This window comes from Neolamprologus multifasciatus, chromosome 3 (genome assembly GCF_963576455.1).
Source record: "Neolamprologus multifasciatus chromosome 3, fNeoMul1.2, whole genome shotgun sequence".
NCBI classification, from domain to species: domain Eukaryota; kingdom Metazoa; phylum Chordata; class Actinopteri; order Cichliformes; family Cichlidae; genus Neolamprologus; species Neolamprologus multifasciatus.
This window is the reverse complement of record NC_140441.1, coordinates 24,546,504-24,567,868: the sequence shown is the minus strand read 5'-3', so window position 1 is coordinate 24,567,868 and position 21,365 is coordinate 24,546,504. Positions and strand designations below refer to the sequence as shown.

Genomic DNA, 21,365 nt, shown 5'->3' with positions numbered 1-21,365 from the left:
CAGCAATGAAACTGAATTTAAAACAAAACATAGATGACATTCTGTCAGCTCGGCAACCACCATAATCTCACTGCCAAAGTCATTCAGTAACTCTTATTGGATAGTGTTCATTAACATCTTTCACTAAATATCAAAGTTTTCTACCTGCCCTACTTTAAATTATAAAAGAAATTATTATGCATGAGAATCTCTAGAATGTTGAATACTTTTCCACTAAACAGTCATCTTCTACTTTGGTTAGGGTTTTTAACAACCATTTATTAAACTTATATTTTGCTTTTGTTTTATTTTTTACTGCAATTTCTGTAGAGTAGCTTTTATAGTGTTAAATCAGTATATGCTACAAAATAAAAGCCTTTCCTTTACAGTAGGTTTGTAGGCATTTTTTTTTAATTGCTCCAATCATGGCACTTCAAAGGAACAGCCTGTGATGTCAGAGTGAACATTCTACTGGAAAAATCCTTAAATAGGAGAGAAACTCAACCAACTTTAGTGGATCTCAGATGGCAGAAACACACAACAACCTGGTTGTTAAAACAAAGATAAGGCAGACGCAGACAAACGCAGACGCAAACGCTGAACCATCGACAATGGCAGAAGCACAAACGAAAATGGTCATTGCACCGAAAACAACAATCCTGCAAGGACCAAAAAATGAGCTTGAAAAATCCGGAAAACCAAATACTGAAAAATCTCCCGTGGCACAAGCTCAAACAGAAACGGTCATGAAAACAAAGAAAACAAAAAAGCAAAAACAGCAAAGAGTGGCTGAAGAGCCAAGAAGACCGTTTACTCGGACAACATCAGTCCAACATCAGTCCAATCCCAGATTTAGACCCCATCAGGGCGCAGTCCAGTATAATCCGTGGGACGAGATTGCTGCTCTCAAACAGCAACTGCAAGCCTCCCAAAACTATCAGAACGATATTTATTGGCAAATGGTTGGTGCTAACAAGAGGGCCTCTTATCACCAGTTTCAGCAGAGCAAACTTCATGCACAAATGTACGAGAACAACAGAAATCATGAGGAAACAATTAAAGACCTCATAAAGCAGCTGGAAGAGGCTTCTAGAAATAAGCCCGATAACAAGACTGAAACAGAGGCTCTCACAAATGACAATCAAGCAATTGTCAAACTAGATGAGGTGATGCTATCCCTGCAGGAACAAATCAGCCACCCTACCACAGAGCAGTGTGTGGAGTCTGCCACTCCAACCGCAGGCACTTCACACCCCGACTCTGTAGGCTTGAAGTCCTCTAAGGAGGCTGAATTGGAGGTCCAATGTAGGAATCAACGAGAGCAGATAGAGATGCTCCAGAAACAGCTGAAAGAGCAGGCCATTAAACATAGCCAGGAGAAGGAGTCACTCAAGACAGAAATCAGTGACCTGAAATCCCAGCTGCTTTTCAACAAGGCCCTTCATGATTTGAAGGTAGAGTCTCTTGACCAAGAGCTGAAAGAAGCCAGAGCTTCCTACCTTAAAGTCACAAGGAGCAAAAAGAACAAAATTCTGCCGATGCAAATAAAATGCAAAGATCCGAGCCTCTGAAAGAAAATGGCACTGGAGGACAGGAGAAGATAGAGAAAGAGGACTCGCTACCATCGACTGCAATGTCTCTGCAGGAGACTCTGAAAGAAGAAGACACCCGACGACAAGAAAAGATAGAAAAAGAGGACTCGACTGCATTGTGCGTCCAGGAATCTTTGCAAAGGCTACGAGATAAACAGAAAATGCTTACTGCCAAGGTGGCTGAACTCGAAACCGAAGTTAAGAGCCTGCCAGAGATACCGCAAATTAAGAAGAAGAAGAAGAAGTGGAACTGGCTGCTTCGGCTTTTCACCTAATTTGGTCTCAACATCGTGTCCTAAAATTTATATTTATATTTGGGGCTTTTTTAACACCAACCACTTATAAGCCCACTGGCATCAATTTTAAGACAAATATGTAAATGGATGGAACTGAAGAAAAGAAACACGTCTTCCTCCACTTCTGTTCCATCTTAATTTTCACCTCTCCTCTGTTCTCTCCCATCTCTGTCCCTTTAAAAATAGTTGCAAAAGTCACTATAGGAACGACAGTAACAGTAAATAGTTTTGAAACAGGAAATGTTGAAATATCAATATTAAAAATATTAAAGTCTCTCCTTATCTGCTGATTTCAAATTGCATTGCAAAGGAGTGTTAGATTGGTGTCAGAAGGGCACCAATATAGCAAACAGTGTTAAGACTGATATGTGGCTGGACTGAACCAAATCCCAATTTTAAAACATCTAAGACAATGTGTAAAAGTCAATGACAGCTTTATTGCTAAGCTTTTAAAAATACAAAGAAACAGAGGAGGAAAAAATACTTTTTCAACTTCTCAGAAAACACAAGGCACAGAGGAAAAGAGCTGAGAGAGAACGCAACAAAGGGCAAGGGAAGATTGATGAGACAGAGGAAAGAACTGGACACGAAGTGCAAGAGACGAAATACCACCAAAGTAAAACAGGAAGTAAGAGATGACAGACTCACAACATGAAAGCGTGACAGAGAGACAGAAGATAAACATAGAGACACAGCTGAAGGAACAGAATGGGAATAGAAAGGGGCTTTAACAAACGTATCATCAGTTAAAGCAAGCAAGCACTAAAGTAATGGAAAACAGGAAATTCAGAAGACTAAGGAGCTAAGCTAAGTCCTATGCCAAAACCAAAACACAGAATGAACCGAAAAAACTTTGGAACAGGAGAAAAAAACAAGGACAAACAAGAATACACAGTTAGAGAAAAACTTAAGTGTCCAACAGAAGCCAAAACCCTGTGTCTAAGTCTACACTTACAAGTTATGTTTTTGTTTTTTTCATGTGCCATCCTACAAAAAAAAAAAAAAATCAGTTGCTTCTGTGTCTTCTCCTACTACATTTGTTACGTCATTACCTGACTTAATAAAATATAACAAACATGTTGTCTTTTTCAGACTTTACTTTCCCTCTGTACTGGGACCCCATGGCTGCCAATGAGACTATGAAGGTGGTTTCTCTGGAGACTTCCTCTGCAGAGTATCACACAGTAAAGGAGGCTTTCAAACGAACTGTCCCCAAAACTGTGATGAAGGTTGGTGGCTTTTCCTGCACAAGTACAAGTACATATATACACAAGTACATGCATACAAGCTGAAAAAGTTGATTGTGTGGTTACAGTGCAAACTGGTGAGCATTACTGGCTGTAATGTGGTCTGCTTAACTGGTCAGCTATCATGATACATGTTAACATTCAGGGAAAGAAGCTAATTAAAATATTAACTGCACCAGACTTTATATCAACAGTGCATGTGGTCATTAATTACATATTTCGATAACATAAAGGGTGTAACAAATAGATTATATTTTTATTTTTAACTGACTTACTATAAATACTGTTTATTTATTTTTATTTAATTAATTATTTTTATTTAAACATCAATAAATAGTATTTAATTTCCTATTATTTTATTTAACCTTTAAAATGCATAAATATTTAAAAAAAATAATAAATGAATATTAAAAAATTTTTTTGAAAATATTTCTCCCTAGGAACTTTTTTTCCTATGTAAAGAAATTATGTCTTGTAACCCATGGCAACTGCAACATCATCACATACCTGCTCTCCTTTTGTGTCCACATGTAAGACATGAATTGATTTAATTAATTTATTCAGTAAATTTATATAAAAAATCGAAATGATAAAAGAAAAACAGGAAATTAAAGGAAACAGAAATCAGTCACATTGTATCAACAAATTAATTGCCACATTAAAAAAAATAAATACATTTTATTTTATTTTATCAATCTATCTATCTGTCTATGTTGGATATTTGCAGTTTCTGGCCACCATATCTCTGTGGTCCATTGAACCGATGTCAATGTATTTGCTCAGAAATGCTATGAAAAATTCAAACTCCAAACCCTACCTGAGAAATATCATGTTTGTAAAGTGTTTTTAATTTTTAAGTTTCTAAAGTTTTCAGATTTGCAGTAAGAAAGTCATTAATTATTCACTGCTGTAATCTAAACTTCTCATACCTGAAACACATGCCTCAGTTTATGGTTACCACCATAAAGACATGAACTAAGCCATCAGATGTAATTAATATCCACACTGCTTTGTTTGGCATCTCTTTGATCATTTGGCTTCAGTCTCTCTTGTCAGATTGAACGTTTGCAGAACGTTCACCTGCGGCGCGCCTATGAAGCCCAGAAGAAGCACATTTCTGATAAGAACGCACACGAGGGAGGAGCAGCGGAGAAACCTCTGTACCACGGGACGACTCAGGAAAACTGCCACTCCATCATGACAACTGGATTCAACAGGAGTTTTGCTGGGCAAAACGGTGATAATTGTTACTGAACAAGACAACATTTTTCTGTTGCTTCAAAACGAATCACATTAGAAATTATTACCTCCACCAGGGTTTTACATATACATGTAAGTCTTTACAGCTCGGATCATCCTGACATTGTGTCTATATTGGTCCACCGTTATGTGGTGACAGATTGATCATTTGCAGACTGCTTCAAGTATTTTATAGTCTTGAATGTGGTTGTATTTAACCATCATTTATAGACACAAACAGGACTCTTAGGATATTAAATGCAAGACTTACAATACTTACATAATATATGTTGGAAGTCACCATGTTTTATCTATGATAACCTATTACTAATTTCCTTTTTTTTCTTCCTACATTCAGCAACTGTACGCGGTCACGGGACCTACTTTGCTGTAAACGCCAGCTACTCAGCCCAGCCCACCTACTCCAAGCCAGCTGCTGATGGTTCTCGGTTAATGTTCGTCGCCCGAGTCCTCACAGGTGTCTTCATTCAGGGCCAAGCTACCATGAAGGTGCTTCCACTCCGAAACAGCCAGCAGCCTCACAACCGCTTCGATAGCGCAGTGGACAAAATTGATAACCCTACCATATATATTGTGTTCCATGACAACCAAGCATACCCCGACTACCTCATCACATTCAAAGGAGATTAAGGGAAAAGTATTTTCTACTGTGGAAAAATGAAGGTTTCTGAAAAATCCAAAAAGAACAATATTAAAGTTATATTTCTAACTACATAAAGATTTGTGTAGTAACTGGAAGTGTGTGGAAAAGTTACATTTGTAAAGGACCCAGAAACTTTATCATAGTTTACACTAAATATTTAGGAAAGTTTTGCACACAAAACTAAATTTCCCTGTTGGGTACCTATGTGGAAGGTTTCTCTTACAAGAAGATAATGCACTTTTCATACTACAAGCAATTATATTTAATGCAAGCACGAGTTTATTTCTTCAGTGTTAAAGGATATCTTATCATAATGTAGTTCTGAAAGCTGTAAGAATTATGCAAACAGAAGCTGCTTATATACGAAGTATATGAAATATGAAGAAATATGACATGTTTGTACAAACACACACAGAAGGCATGTCACATGATTATTCTTTCATTTGGTTGATATTTGTATCTTACATCTTCAGAAGATTTATTGTATGCTTGTCTGGTCCTTTCTTGTACAAAGAAAAATAAGAGGAGGTGGGTGATCAACACTCAAATAGAAACTGAAATGTAAATATAATTGTGGTAATATTATGCAAACACATATAAAAACATATTCAATTCATAATTAGCTAACTGTTGAACATAGCAAACTGTCTGCAGAGGAGTTTAAAATGTTAACTGTGTTAAAATGAGAGTTAAACACATGAGTGATGAGATAATAGCTCCAATGGGATGATAATCTTTCTTGTCACACAGTTAAATGTGGCTTGATATGTTTCCTTGGAAGTAATTCTCCCCCCTAGTGGCCAACAAATGATTAAAATTTAGCTTTGAAATTAAATTTATTCAAATGTGCTTATTTTAGAGCTAAGGATTATTCAGGTTGTCAAAGGGTCAAAACGATAATTTTCCCATATATCATAAAGTCGAACCTCCTGTTTTCATTTACTCAAAAGCCAAATCTTTTTTAAAATACAAGTCATCTAGCAACTAGCTATTCATTTTACTGCTATCTCTGCAGCATTTGAAAGAAATATCAGTAGTGCTGAAGATAAAGAGCTGAAAAACTGCAGTTTTGTATAGCACATTTATATATGCCTATATAAATGTGCTATACAAACAGTTGTTCATCATCACTCACCTGTAATACCTGGATTTTGGCTCCAACATCCCAGGTCCTTCCATGCGAATGTGGATGTTCTCCAGGTTAAAGCTGAAGGAGTTTGTAAACTCCACAGTTGCTATCATCTATTCTCTACCAGAAACCTGTAATACACACAGGAATTGTAAAAATCCAGCTTTGTATATGATAAACAGTTTCTGGATAGGGCATCAAGCAACTAATGAAAGCAAAGTAAACCGTCTGACTGTGTGCCACCAGGTTTGTCTTTAATGTGATGTAGGATGCATACTGCAATATGAGAAAACACCAGCAAAGAAAAATAATGTGGCAAAAGCACACAAAAAACATCAGAAATAGGAAAAAAACTGCAAGAACTAAAATTAAATAAATAAATTGTGAAGATAAAGTGTTTCTGGGGACACACATGAGCTGCAGCAGTGACAGAAACCAAAACAAGCGAAAGGTTACACCGAGGTACCCAAACAGAGGGTACAAGTGTTTTAACCACATGAGTCATATAATGGTCATAAAATGGGGCAGCATGGTGGTTCTGCACAGCAAAAAGGTCCTGAGTTCAATTCCACCATCAGGCTGGGGTCTTTCTGTGTGGAGTTTGCATGTTCTCCCCGTGTTTGCATGGGTACTCCGGCTCCACCGTCCAAAGACATGCAGTTAGTGGTGATAGGTTAATTGGTTAATCCAAATTGCCCGTAGGCGTGAATGCAAGAGTGAATGTAAGCGCAAATGGTTGTCTGTCCCTGTGTGTTAGCCCTGCGACAGACTGGCGACCTGTCCAGGGTGTACCCCGCTTCTCACCCTATGACAGCTGGGATAGGCTCCTGCGCCCCACGCGACCCTGAAAAGGACAAGCGGAAGCGAATGGATGGATGGAGTCATATAATATTGTAGGTAATACCTATAGTATTAACTGCTGATTGGTTTTGTATTCTGATTTTCCTTTAAATTGATTTCTGATACCAGAAAACAGCTATAAAGTTAATTGGTGTTTGTTTTTGTTTTGGAATATTGATTGTTTTAATTGATTTTGTTATCACTTGGAATCAATTAGAGTTCATCCTGATCTTTTAATTATCAGTTAACACTCTTAGGGTTAACTGATAACTGTTTTACATCTGTTCTTTGTATCTTGATCTTTTAATTGAGCTATCAGTTAACACTTTTATGGTGACTGCTATTTGTTTCTGATCGTTGCATTTGATCTTGGGATTAATTTCTGTTATCAGTTGATGACAAGTTAATAGTCTTGGGATTAGTTGTTTTGCTTTTACATTTGATCCACGGTCTCATTGCAGGAGGGTAAGAACTTGATGGTGTGAAGCAAACTGCTACTACCCTCAGGATGTTGAGATAATTTGGTACAACGAGGATCCAGTCGCTCCACATCCTAAGCCACTGACCCACAGTGTTCTGTTGAGCCACAAAAAAGTCAGGACATGACCTTCTCGCTGTCAGGTGTTTTCTGCCTCCAGGCAGTGATCAGGGACTCTGGGAAAAGGCTCACATGCAGTGCCCGTTACAAAGAGCTTCACCCTGAATGTGGAAGGTAAGTTATTAAAAAGAACTCGGGACTTGTGACTTTGCTAGAAATTACGCTGGACAGAAATGCAGATTTTGCAGCTTTAACAATCTTCTGATATTTTGATAAGCAGTCACATAGGATGCCCAAAGACGCTAGTTCTGCACTAAGGTTGGCATCAAAGAGGACAGGGTTAGCAAAAGCAGAGGAAGAGTGAGCGGCGGTCAATAAATTTATCATGTGCAACTCACACTCAGGTCCCTCGCTATTCAACTCAGCATTACACAGTGCAATATTAAACGTCACTGGGAAATGATCCGATATCCCACAATGCTTGATTTCCATAATACAAACATCCAGACCATATGACAGCACCAGATTGAGTGTGTGACCTTTTTCATGACTTGGATCACTCACCCACTGAGATTAAAAGTGTCAATAAGGGCAAGAAAGTCCTTTACTGCTGTTCCAGTCTCACAGCAAACATAGATGTTAAAATCACCAGGAATTAATTAATACCAATTGTAATGAATTATTCACACATTTAATTAATTATTTAATGGTGTAATTAATTCATTCATTTTGTCACTCCTGGCCCTCCATAAGCTCCATGCTTACATTCTGTCTGTATCAAATCAAATTCTAACTCTACTGTCTGAAGGATACAGCTGATTGTGCTCTGCAGGTAACATTTTCACTCTCTTCTGTTATCCAAGTCTTGTGCAAACTATAGCCTTGTGTCATGGCACTCAGTGTGGCCTTCTACTACTGTTGCCCATTAGCTTCAGAGTTTGTTGTATTGTTCATTCAGAGATCCTCTTTGGGGCAACAGTTTAGCTCAATGACAAAAAGTTTCTGATTTCTTGTCATAAAATATCAGATGTTAAAAATAACAGAAATGTTTTTTTTTAAATTTTCCATAACCTATAAAACTTTGGACTGTACTATGTTTAAACATGCAACCCTCCCCTCCCCCAAAATGAAAAGCAAACAAAAAACTTTTTCCCGTAAAGACAGATTATCAAGACCAAATAAAACTAAAGCAAATAGAAACACAGTATGAGGCTGATAGGATCTGAGTGTTAGAGCTTCTTTAAAACCCATTAACAATAGTTTTAAATCTTATGTAAAGAAGAGGGCAAAAGATAACAGTCCACACTCTTTTTTTCCTGAGAGATATTTTTTTTTAATTAAATGTAACCAATGAAAACATATGAACACACACTTATAACAGGCACAGTGAAAAAGCCAAGATTGCAAGGCTTGTGGAAAAAAACAAAACAAAAAATCTCTCGCCAGGTACTTTGGGATACATTAAAGGGCTTTCTGAGAGCGCAAAATATGTCTTATTCTGAAAATAAAAACTAAAAACACCAACACAAAATGACTTTAGTTAGCTAATGAAATCAAAGAAATAGATCAGCTGTATGCCGAGGATTAAATACCAAAACAAAAAACTAAATTATATAATAAACAGTTGGACTGCATTTGACCTCCTTTTGACATAGTTGAACATTAGCTTTTGAAAAGTAAAAGTTTATTTTATATGCATAGTGACAGACCCGGTAGGACGCTATCCAACCAGTTGAAGTGTATCCAGGCCAAACAACATATTACAAAAGTCAGAATGAACAGATAGCTGCAGTTAAACATTCTTTCTGCACTGACCAAAAGTATAACGAGAAGAGTAAATAGAAAAATGGCATGAGACACTTACAAGGCAGCCCCCTGAGCAGAGGTGGACAGTAACAAGGTACAAAAATTTGTTGCAGTACTTAAGTCAAATTTTCAGGTATCTGTACTTTACTTGAGTAGTTGTCTTTTTTTGACTGCTTTTTAATTTCACTCCCTACATTTTAAACCAGTGTCTTTAATTTCTACTTACATTTTTAAAATAGACTCCTTACTTTTGGTTTAACACATTTGAGGGGAGTTATTATTTCATGTCACTGTGGGCCTTCAAATACCAAACCGATTTGAGCCTAAACAGTAACACATGAAAGGCAGTCAGCGGATGTCGCATAAAAAGAGGCAAAACTGGGTGCTGTAGTCAGGGGTTAAAGTGGGACGGTATTTTTTTTTTGTTTATTTATTTTTTTATACAACAATGGTGTCCAAAAGTTGCAGCTGCAGTACTTCAGCATCTAGATAGCACTACTAAAGATGAGCAAACACAAAGGGAGTAACATGTGGTAAATAATTTCAAATGCAATGCTTCTATCAGCTCAACAAACATCAGCAAACACATAAACTGTTTGTGTGCAGTTTGTCACACACTGTGTTGCTAGCTTAAGGTCCAAGGGAGGTCACAGGGAGAAAGAAGGAAGTTCTCACTTCAAATGCTGAGGGATGCCAATTACTCAAGAACTGGACCAAAAATTAGTGACAGCACATCTTATGGAGTGATGAATTCAAGCTGCAGTCATCCTGCCTGCCCTCCTGGACTCCTTTGAGCCTTGGTTTCAGTAACAGATACCAAATAAGCAACCACTTCTTCCGCAGTCTTCCAGCACCAGGCAGGGCATCACCCTAGGTCAGGGGTCGTGAACTATGTTAAAAACAAACACTGCTCACGCCTCACAGGTGACAGCTTACAGTCCTGCGTAAAGATGAAAGTGACTTCGTACAGCCCCGATTTGCAAACCCTGTGCGCATAGGTTCAGGAGCAGAAGTTCCATTGTAAACATATCACGACAGACCCGACGATGTTTCCATGAACATGCTTTTCAGCATCTCTGTAGCTGCCTCCACCAGTGTGTGAATGTGAGAGTGAATGAATAGTGGAATTGTAAAGTGCTTAGGGTGCCTAGAAAAGCGCTATATAAATGCAATCCATTATCATTATTATTATTAAATAAAATAAAATTTTCTCTGTAGCACTTCATAGATTTCATAAGCAACACACCTTAGTTTTTCACACAAAGCGTAAAGGTAAAAAACAATATATACAGTGTTATCTTCATTTTAGATGTCAAAAAGTATTTGCGGCTCCCAGTGTTTTCTTTTGTGTGAAAACTGGGTCCAAATGGCTCTTTGGGTGTTAAAGGTTGCAGACCCCTGCCCTAGGAGAATATGAGCAAGCCCTGAAATTCTTAGGAGAACAGCATGGATGCCCTGTATTAATGCCTGTTTCTGTGCAAATCTTGCTGCGAAACCTGAACCGTGAGGTCTATTCACATGTGTGCATGCCACTACTGGAAGTCAAAAGCTAAAAATGTCTGCTCTGTTGACTGCTTCTGTTCCCCCTTGCCTAAATCTGTAAATAAACTTGTGAAACTTTTACAGTGCTTTGTGCTCGGGTGACCTTTCTACTAATCTATGACACGTTCTTCATAATTCACAACACAGCGATCATCCTGTGTTTCATACTCAATCAGCATCTTCATGGTGTTACTCTGTATCACGTCTGTGATATGTATGTTATGTATGTTATCTGTTATTTCAGAATGCCATTACAGATCAGTAGTTGTTACAACACTTCACTCACTACAACCACATTTCCTTCCTGGATTTTGGTAAAATATTAGGAAAACATCAATACTTACAAAATTAACTCTTCTCTCTCTCCAGTGTTAGCATAAATAGAATGGAATACACATTTGAAAACTAAAAACTTTTTTAAAAACTACTACTTGCTTTGAAGACAGCACCTGGTGCTAAACAAGTCTGTGGACAAAAAACCCTACATCTTAAATATCTTAAAATTATTTGATTTTTTTGACCTGTAGAATTTTCGCATGACCAAATTTTTGTGCTTTTAAGATATCTGGAGACCAAACAGACGGGGCTGGTCATGGGTGTTAGCATCTGTGCTAAGTGGGAGGGGCATGGTGGTTGAGGGGGTGTCTATTTAACAGACACTGACTCTGAAAATCTTTGCAGTGAGTCATGGGCTGTTCAAGAATTCTGACATGGACACTGAGTGTCCTCCTGAGCTGGATGTGTGTGGATCAAGCGGTGGCTGAACCGTAAGTTTAAGTGTTCTTTATAAAGAAAAATAGCATTTATTTGCTTTGTGACTTTGTGTGTAACAAAGTCACAAAGTTGTAGTTGAAGTTGGCACGAGTACTGGTTTAGGGTTTCCTTCTTTGTCAGTGCTTTATATGTTCATCTGTCTGTGTCTGCAGGCAGTACCTGGTGGCCATTCCTGCAGTTATAGAAGCTGGAGCTGAGACCAAATTCTGTGCAAGTCTTCTGCAGCCCAGTGAGACTGTGGTCATGACTGTCACTTTGATGTCCAGAGAGGAGAATACAACCCTGCTCATCCATACATCCAATGAAGAGTTTCATACTTGTACTCAGTTTAAGGTGAGCTCCCCAAGATGGGTTTTGATTCACTTGGTAATTTCTAATATATAAAAAAAAGACTGCAGGTGAATACAATCAAGTATTTTAAACATAACACACAATTATTTATTTATTCTTATTTATTAATGTGTCTCATCCTCTAAAATACTTCTCTTAAAGGCTCCTTCAGTGGAAGGAGAAAAGATTCTGGATTTTGAGGTGGAGGTAAGAGGAGACACATTTCACTCAAAAGAAGTGAGAAAAGTCATGATCAAAGCCTACAAGGCCAGGACATTCATCCAGACGGATAAACCCCTCTACCTCCCTGGACAAACAGGTAAGAGTGAGCTGATGACCCATCAGAGCTAGATGGACTTATTCTGATACAGATTCAGCCTCTTAGAATTTCTGCCCCCAGCTGCCTGGAGTTCCCCCCCCCCCTCCTTTTCCTGGGGCGTATTGAACTTCCACCATGAACATGTCCCTTTCCCTCGAAAACAAAACCTTTTATTTCTATAATTTCCAGATATTTTGATAGCATGTCAAGCCGAACTATGATAATTACAAACTATTGAGCAAGTTTTGAAAATGTGAATTGAAGTTAGTCTGGCCATGTTTGTACAAATCACCGAAACTATTTCCAGCAAACATTCATTCATTCATTCATGTTTTCTTTTCAGAATAATCTAAACATTAAATAGGTAAATAAAAATGCGTAAAAATACAGCAGTGCTGCACAATCCAACTACTCTGTGTCACCTATACCTTTGAAACACATTATTGTTTTTGAAACAATTAGATTTAAATTTTTAAACTGTTCTGCCTTCAGTCTGAACAAGTATATGCTACAAACTGTTTTTCTAAATTGTTCAGCATTATGATTCTATGATAAATGCAGAAGCCTTGACAAAATTCATGGATGCTGCTTCACAATGCAGATTTTTATTAACTATAAATTATTTTAAAAAATGCCTATTAAATGTATTTAACAGTTTATAAAGTGACTGACTTAAAACACTGCGGACAAAACATAACAGTTGTAGCTGCAGTTTGGCTTTTTGTTATTTCTGTAAAGATACCGCTTGTTCACAAACATATCCTAATATGAGTTTGCATCCTCTTATTGTAGCTGTCAGGAAAGTCTGGTACAGTATGAAGGTGCAAATACATCATTAATATTTATATGGGCCTTTTTGTTAGGTTACAACTTAATATTCTGATTTGTCCTATAAAGTTCTTTAAACTCTGACCCCGTTTAAGCCAGCTATCATTTCTTTACATTTTGCTTCGGAGAAGTCAGATTCTCATCTGCTGTATTTTTTTTAAAGTGCTCTTCAGGCTTCATGAAAGTCTTTCGCTCCTACCAGACACACCAGTCCACCATGTCCATTCCACGCTTTGCCTCTGCAAGGGACACGAGGATGAGCAATATAAAATATATACACATTTAATTTACTTTAAGCTTGTTATGAATAGAAGCAAAGAGAAAATTATGTTAGTACTGCTGCTTATTTGGCAGTAATGATGTTGGAGAATGCGTCAGTTTCATTTCTTGGTCTGGATTTATTACTCATTAAGGTGTAAAATCTTTGAACTTCTTCCAAAGTGCATTTCAGAGTTGTTGCGCTGGACTCCAAGTTGAGACCTGTCAGTCAGCTGGTGAGTATTTCTGTCCCTCCTTTCCTCCTTGACTTTTATCACTCTGAGTTTATCAGTCAACTTGCACTAACAAATCGATAGTACAATGTATTGTCTGTGTTTAGTAAATTGCTTTTTACTTATTCTGTAATAGCTTTAACAAGCAAACACTTGGAGTATACAAAATAACATTAAAAAAATTACATACTGTTGAAAGTCATTTTATGTTCAATTGTGTTACGTATTTAATATTTTTGAATTTCTACCAAGCCTGCAGTTGAATAGAGACATTGGTAGGACACTGTATGAGAAAATCATTTCCTCTAACAATTTTCTCACTTTTGTTCGTTTTGATTTTTTGCCTTTTAGTGCAACATCATTGAACTTGAGGTAAGAAAATATCCACACATCATTTTAGTTTCTTTTTTACATTCAGCATGTAAATCTAATAGATTTGTTAAGGGTCTAAACGTTCCTTAAAGCCAACAACGCAACAAAGTGCAGCAACTCTGAAATTTATATGCTGATTTTGATATCAGTGTTTTACCGTGGTACAATTTTGTTGATATATAAACAGTATATATTGTGTCAGGTTATTTCTTACACCTTTACATTAAACACACAGCACTGATAATTACACTATTTTGTATAATTACAATACAAACAAGTAGAAGAACAGCTGACTGGGAGCCTAAACTTCACCATAACATATCAAAGCTGGATAGAGAAGAACATGGTGCTTTAGCAGAAAACTAAAAGTATAGCTTCAAACATTAGTCCACAGAGGGCACTCATTGGCTATAGTCATTCCAATTTCAGTGCGTGACATGAAGGTGGGAAAGATGGGAACTAAATGGAAGAAATAGAAAATACAGAAAGATCAGGAGGTTTAGGAAGCTATACAACATTATATTATAAGTAGAATGTAAGAATAGCTCAAGTATTGAATCAGTTTTTCAAAAGGCTGAAAATCATAGACAGCATAAAAGATGTCTGTAGCTGCTGTGATGTTGTCTCCAAATTTGTGAAATCCCATTATGAAGGCTTGAGGTGAGCAAAAATCTGCATCTGCACAGGATCATTATCACTGTATAATCTGTCATGATCCTGGGTTTTTTTGCCCAGCATTTTCCATTTTCCTTGTGTTAGTTGTGGAGTTTCTGTCTGTTTATATTTATATTCATAAGTCGCTTTAGTTTTCTTATCTTTAGGGTTCTCTTGGTCTTGTCTCTGTTTCCTCCCCAGCATCTCCTTTGTTATTGTGCCTCCCCGTGCAGTCTTTCATGTCTGGTTAGGTGTGTTAAGTTCTGTCTCTTGCTCTCAATTTCCCAGTCATGTCTCGGTCTCCAGGTTTTTGCCTGTTGGCCAGCCATGTCTCCGTGTCTCTCTCACTCCACCTGTTGCCTGTGTTTCAATGAGGACAGATTATTAGCAAGAATGAACATGATTTATTGCTGAATTAATCAGAGCTTAGACACTGGTGGTGGAGATGAAGGTGTCTTGAATGGAGCTTGAGTGATGAGAGGTGGGGATGGGGATGAGTTGGATTGCACAACAGCATCTGCAAAGGAAAAAAACAGATGCACAGTGAGATTTAAAGTATGCGCTATGAATGCTGATTGGCCTGGAAAAGGCTGGAGAAGGTGATTGGACTAGACCAGTGATGACACAAACAGCTTGAAAACGTGGGAAAGTGGAAGAATAAAACTTAAGATTCCCAGCACCTGGAAGCAGATAGATGTGAGGCCATCCATCTTCCTTGATGAACTTGCCCATAAGCTTCATTTACTCAGTCTGCATCTTAGTGTGTGTTTCTTGTACTTCCTGTTTTACTTTGATAGTCTCCTGTCTCAGCATGTTCACTTTTGCCTCCCGTCTTTTTTGTTAGATTACGTTTAGCTGTGTTCCCACCTTCATTTGCCCTTCGTTTGTGTGTATTTATGTCTGCATCTCCCCTCTGTTTCTTGTCACGATCTTGCTCATTCCCTGGCTGTGTGCTCTGCCTGTTTGTCTGGTTCTAGTTCATTCCTGTTTTGGTTTTGTATTGCTTAAGTCCAGCAATAAACTCATCAATTTTTGAGTTTAGTTTTTGTCTGAGGGTTTGTGTTTTGGGTCCTCCATCCTGCCTGTTTCACAACACCATATGACATAACCTCTTAAGCCCCAATGCCAAACCGATCTCCTGTCTTTTGCCCCCTTATCTCGGGGCGTATGGGCTTAAGAGGATATACACTTTGCCAAGTTCCAGAAGAAGACCCAAACTGTCACATTTAAATGAAAAAAAAATTAGGATTTCCAGGAACCACCAAGGCCCAAACCCAACATGAACTGGGAAGTGGAAACTGCTGAAACATGAGCCCTTTCACTGTCCACAGTGAGGCAAGTTAACATCACCATGGTTTAAGATGGTGCAGACAACAAAAGAAACATCTCTCCAATACTGACACATTTAAGCTCGATTGAAATTTGTAGCTGCCCACATGGGTGAGCCATTTGCCTTCTGGAGAAAGGTTTGATGCACAGATAACACACAGATTGAGCTGTTTGGTCACAGTGACAAGAAGTATGTTTGGAGGAGTTAAGCTTTCAAACCGAAGAACACTGTACGAGCTGTCAAGTAGCAGTGATAGCATCACCTGTTTTGCTTCTCCTGGTTCTGGTACATTGCACAAACCAGATGAAATAATGAAGGAGGTTTATTGTATCTCCAAATTCTTCAACTTCACCTGAAGTGAATAGCTAGACAGCTGAAACTTGGACACAATTGACTGCTCCAACAAGACAATGATCCCAAACACAAACTAAAACTGAATGGATAAGGCAGGCTTACATTACTTTCTGAAAGCCCTGTTCTTAATTCTATTAAAAATGTCTTACTTCAACCTTAATTCTACCAATTCTGCTAAGAAGAATGGTCAAATAAATGACTTGAAATCCTGCCTCTCTTCTCTACTCCCACTCATCTCTGCTATCATTCAACTTTAACAACCTCTTTCTAATCTAACCTTCATTTCTAAAATACTTGAAAAAACGATGCAGCTCAACTTCTTTCACACCTGGTTAATAATAATATCTACAAGAGATTTCAATCTGGTTTTCACTCATGTCACAGTATAGAAACTTGTAGCACTTATGTGGGTTTATATACAGTACCAATGGATAATAACCAAGGTGATGAGTAATTTGGGCTAATATCAGAAGAATAGGAAGAACTCTTGGAGCTCTGGTACATGAATGACAGAGAAACAAAACACAGTTGTGTGGCTTAAAAGTAACTTTAAATGGCCTGTATTTATATTGCGCTTTGCTAGTCCCTAAGGACCCCAAAGCGCTTTACATATCCAGTCATCCACCCATTCACACACTGGTGATGGCGAGCTACATTGTAGCCACAGCCACCCTGGGGCGCACTGACAGAGGCGAGGCTGCCGGACACTGGCGCCACCGGGCCCTCTGACCACCACCAGTAGGCAACGGGTGAAGATTCTTGCCCAAGGACACAACGACCGAGACTGTCCAAGCCGAGGCTCGAACTGGCAACCTTCCGATTACAAGGCAAACTCCCAACTTTTGAGCCACGATCGCCTCACTAATTACTCAAAACTTTAGTAATTTAAGCCATTTTAAGATCTTTTTCAAGAGATTTTTGTAACCAATACAGAATTACAACATATTGTAACAAAGACTTATAAAAAACTTTTCCCCCAAAGTAGCAGAAAAATAGAATAAAATAAAATTGTGCAGAAGTAAAGAATTAGTCTTTAAAGTCCAAATGGTACCGGTGGGGCCCATGACAAATGGGTGCATTGCAACAGAGTCCGTCCAATGAGAAGTGCGTGTGTGTGTGTGTGATTGTCTGTCCTACTGCACTACTTGTACAGCAGAGAATTGTAGTCCATCAATGTGCAAATGAGTGTGTGTGTAAATGTATATTGTCCCCTAGGATCTGGGATTGGCTCGCCATCCAGTGAAAACTGGAACACTCTGGGATCTGTAAGTCCTTGGATTCACCCCATATAAAAACCTGACCTATAAACAATGGTCAAATATATGTCACAACCAATTTAAGAATAACTCTCACAAATGAAAGTACTGTCACGCTGCAGTAACTACTGTTCAGATCAGCTATCATCAATTTAATCATTATCAGTTCAGTCATGTTTACCACATTAAAATATCAAGGTTCAAAGTTCACAGTTTAACCTTCAGTAAGATTCAAGATTTTCCACAAGGCTTCAAATATTCAGGAACTATAGTCGCCATATAATTCACTTTTATGATAAACATTCATCACATCCATCAGAAATAAACTCACTGTATAGATAAGTATATTACTCCCTTGAGAAATGGAGCAATATGTAAATGCTTATCAGATCTGAACAAAATACAAATAATCAATTTCAATAACATGTAAACACAAGAACTCAGTCTATAAATAGGAGTATTAAAATAGATGTGCTTAATCCACCTTGTACCATAGGCCTTCTAGTACACGTGACTCCTTTACTTAAAGTTACTAATAATCTTGTAATCTGAGCGGACTCTGGTCTTCTCAGAATTCTCATCCTTTTGGATCTGAGCTCAGCCTTTGACACGAACTCTCACTCCCTCCTTCTGAGCAGACTTTCCTCTCTTGGCATCTCTGACACACCCCTAGCCTGATTTCAGTCATATCTCCTTGACCGCTCCCAGTTTATTCAAATTAAATCATTCTATTCTCAATCTATTGCCAGTCACATCTGGTGTACCCCAAGGGTTAGTCTTTAGGCCCTTGTCTTCATAATATACATCTTCCCTCTTGGTACCATTTCTGTGAATTTGATCTTCACTTTTCACTGTTTTGCTGATGACACCCAGTTATATCTCTCCTGCAGACCTGATTCTTCCCTCCCAGCTTCTTCCCTTACAGGATGCATATCTGAATTGAAATCCTGATTTAGCTCTAATTTTCTTAAAATCCTTCTTATTGGCACTAAATCCAACCTTTTGAAGGCAAATCATTTCTCACTCACTACTGATGACTCCAGAGGTTTTCCCTTCAACCTCATGTTAAGAGGCTTGGTGTCATCCTGTCCTATAAATCTCACATCAATAATCTCAATCGTTCTGCCTTTTTCCATCTACACAACATCAGCAGATTACGTCCTTCTCTCTCCCACCAGTCTTTGTCCATTCTTGTCCATGGTCTCGTTACCGCCCGGCTTTGCTACTGTAATTCTCTCTTACATGGTCTCCTCCAAAAGTCCCTCAACAGGCTTTAACTGGTTCAAAACTCCGCTGTCCGCATTATTACCAGAACCTCCTCGTACCAGCACATCACCCCTGTTCTTCAGGAACTTCACTGGCTCCCTGTGAAATTCTGGATAGTGTACAAACGTCTTCTGCTCATCCTCATAACCTTGCTCCTGCTTACCTTTCTGATCTGTTAAGCACTACCTCTTCTGCCTGCTCACTTCAATCCTCTTCTTCTATCCAGCTTGCTGTGCCTTCTTTCCGCTCACGACCATGGGAAGCAGAGGTTCCAGCTGCTCTGCTCCCAGACTGTGGAACTCTCTACCCCCAGATATAAGAAACATTGGTTTAAATCTCAACTCAAAACCCATCTGTTCAAATCTGTATATTCACTGTGAATTAATTGTTTGCTAATTTTATATTGTGCTTTTGTTTTTATTGTTCTTCATTTTATCATTGTTCTGTTATTTGTTTTATTCTTGTTTATTTGTTGTTTGTTAAGTGTCCTTGGGTGTCTTGAAAGGTGCTTTATAAATAAAATGTGTTATTATTAAATATCCACCTGGAATTATGCCAGAAGATTCTTGATGGCTACCAATTAGAGAAAATACAAAATAATTTATTTTTTCTGTATAGTCATTTCAACCTGGAAAAGTAACAGTCTACAGAAATAATAATAATAATAATAATAATAATAATAATAATAATAATAATAATAATAATAATAAATGAAAGTCACTATGACATTTTTCCCTATGATAAGTTTATGTAACATTTTGATCACAACTTTATATTGCCTATACTGGAGACCAGATAAGATGCAGTAGTCCAGTTCTCTCTTATACCAGGTTATTAGACTTTCATTTGTTTGTTTTTTACTCAATAAGCAGAAATACATACACCAATATATGCACCAGACAACGTTTAGGGTTCACCAACATATTCTTTAATATGCAAACAAGTGCAAAAAATTGAAAAGGTTAAGTTGTACACGTACTTCTCTTGTATTTAACAGAATCCCAATAGAAACAGGATTGGACAGTGGTTAAATGAAACATCCAATAATAAAATATTGCAGCTTTCATATTCCTTGAACTCTGAGGCCCATGAAGGAACGTACAAAATAATAGTGTCTGTGGGTGGAGATAAATTTGTTCACAAATTCAAGGTGGAAAAGTATGGTAAGTCAGGTCTTTAAAAAGATATTTTGACATTCTCTTTTTAAAGATTCTTAATACAATGCAGATGCTAACTTTGATATTTTGTCCCCAGTTTTACCCAAATTTGACATAACAGTAAATGTATCTGAAGAAGTGAGTATTGGCCAGGAAGAAGTTGATATTAAATTATGTGCAAAGTAAGTAGGAGTCCTTTCTTGACAAATGGTCATTTAGATCCTCACAAATAAGAGTTTTGTTTTGTTTTTGTTTTTATTTTAATAGGTACACATTTGGACAGCCTGTTCCAGGAAGTATTACAGTTACGATGTGCCGACTTCTTGAACACTCTATTGCCTCTGCTAAGAAACACACAATAGAGGCGCCCTGCCACACAGAGACCAAACGGGTACAGTTATTCCAGTCTCAAATTTCTCCTGAAACAATGTGCAGATAAAAGCACACCACATGCCTATGCAGAAGGTTTCTGTATGTCAGTAATTAATGCAGTACGTTATCATTATCTTATCTATCTCCAAATTTTGAGAATATAACAAGTAAAATTTCAAGTTTAACTTGAATTTTAGGTAAATCATTTTTAGTGTCCTTAAGGCATTTATTTTTAATTCTGTATTATAAAATACCCGGTTACAGATTCAGTAATATTCACTGACTCCATTTTTTTTTCTGCTGTTATGAATATGTTCTGTGGCTGATGCTTGTGTCAGTGTGTCTTAACAAGCTAAATGATTAAATAATGAGTTTAAGTCATTTATTCCATTAGTAACACTGGTAGAGCTACAACTGGCTTAAGCAACTGCAACAAAGTCCAAATTGTTGCAACCTGCTTAACCTCCTAGAACCTGGCGTCCACAAATGTGGACATCACATTTTGGGTTGTCTAGACCACAATACTAAATTTTGCTCTACAAGAGCCTGATTTCCACTTACAATGACATTATACTGATATTGTTCTATTGAAATTAAAACGAATTTCCTTATATGTGGATATCAGGCCCTTGTAGAGCAAAATCAGTATAAAGATAATTCTTTGTTTTTACATTCATCAGGTCCCAATCAGCCCAAATAGCAAAGACAAATTAAAAATGCATGCCATGAAAGACTTCAGGTCTTAGGAAATAAAAGTATGATGTAAGCCTTTTTAAAATTATTTATATTTTATTTTTTTGGAATTTCTAGGCTGATGGAACAGGCTGTGCAGCTGTTACGTTCAAGATGTCAATATTCACCAAAATTAACAAAAGATTCCTTAAAGATCAGCTGAATGTCATTGCCAAAATGGAAGAGGAGGGAACAGGAAAGTCTTGCAGTTGTTATTTTTCATTTTATTTTAATTGTTACATTTTTTTTAAATGATAG

General features: G+C 37.7%; 2 protein-coding genes and 1 long non-coding RNA gene across 3 annotated transcripts in view; 2 read left to right on the top strand and 1 right to left on the bottom strand.

The window, feature by feature from the left end:
• The window catches only part of LOC146522207 (protein mono-ADP-ribosyltransferase PARP14-like), a 76,493-nt gene extending 72,098 nt beyond the window's left edge, over nt 1–4,395 (top strand). Inside the window, exons 12-13 of the mRNA XM_085155465.1 lie at nt 2,960–3,096; nt 4,171–4,395. Of these exons, the coding sequence (XP_085011591.1) occupies nt 2,960–3,096; nt 4,171–4,368 (335 nt within the window). The 3' untranslated portion in view covers nt 4,369–4,395. The remainder of the gene's footprint in view (nt 1–2,959; nt 3,097–4,170) is intronic.
• The window catches only part of LOC146522196 (uncharacterized), a 360,305-nt gene that overhangs the window by 150,806 nt on the left and 188,134 nt on the right, over nt 1–21,365 (bottom strand). The window lies entirely within an intron of this gene.
• The window catches only part of LOC146522205 (alpha-2-macroglobulin-like), a 36,228-nt gene continuing 26,416 nt past the window's right edge, over nt 11,554–21,365 (top strand). The window contains 9 exon segments of the mRNA XM_085155477.1: nt 11,554–11,639; nt 11,799–11,979; nt 12,139–12,295; nt 13,565–13,617; nt 13,966–13,986; nt 19,844–20,009; nt 20,101–20,185; nt 20,271–20,394; nt 21,186–21,315. Coding sequence (XP_085011603.1) covers nt 11,560–11,639; nt 11,799–11,979; nt 12,139–12,295; nt 13,565–13,617; nt 13,966–13,986; nt 19,844–20,009; nt 20,101–20,185; nt 20,271–20,394; nt 21,186–21,315 — 997 coding nt within the window. The 5' untranslated portion in view covers nt 11,554–11,559.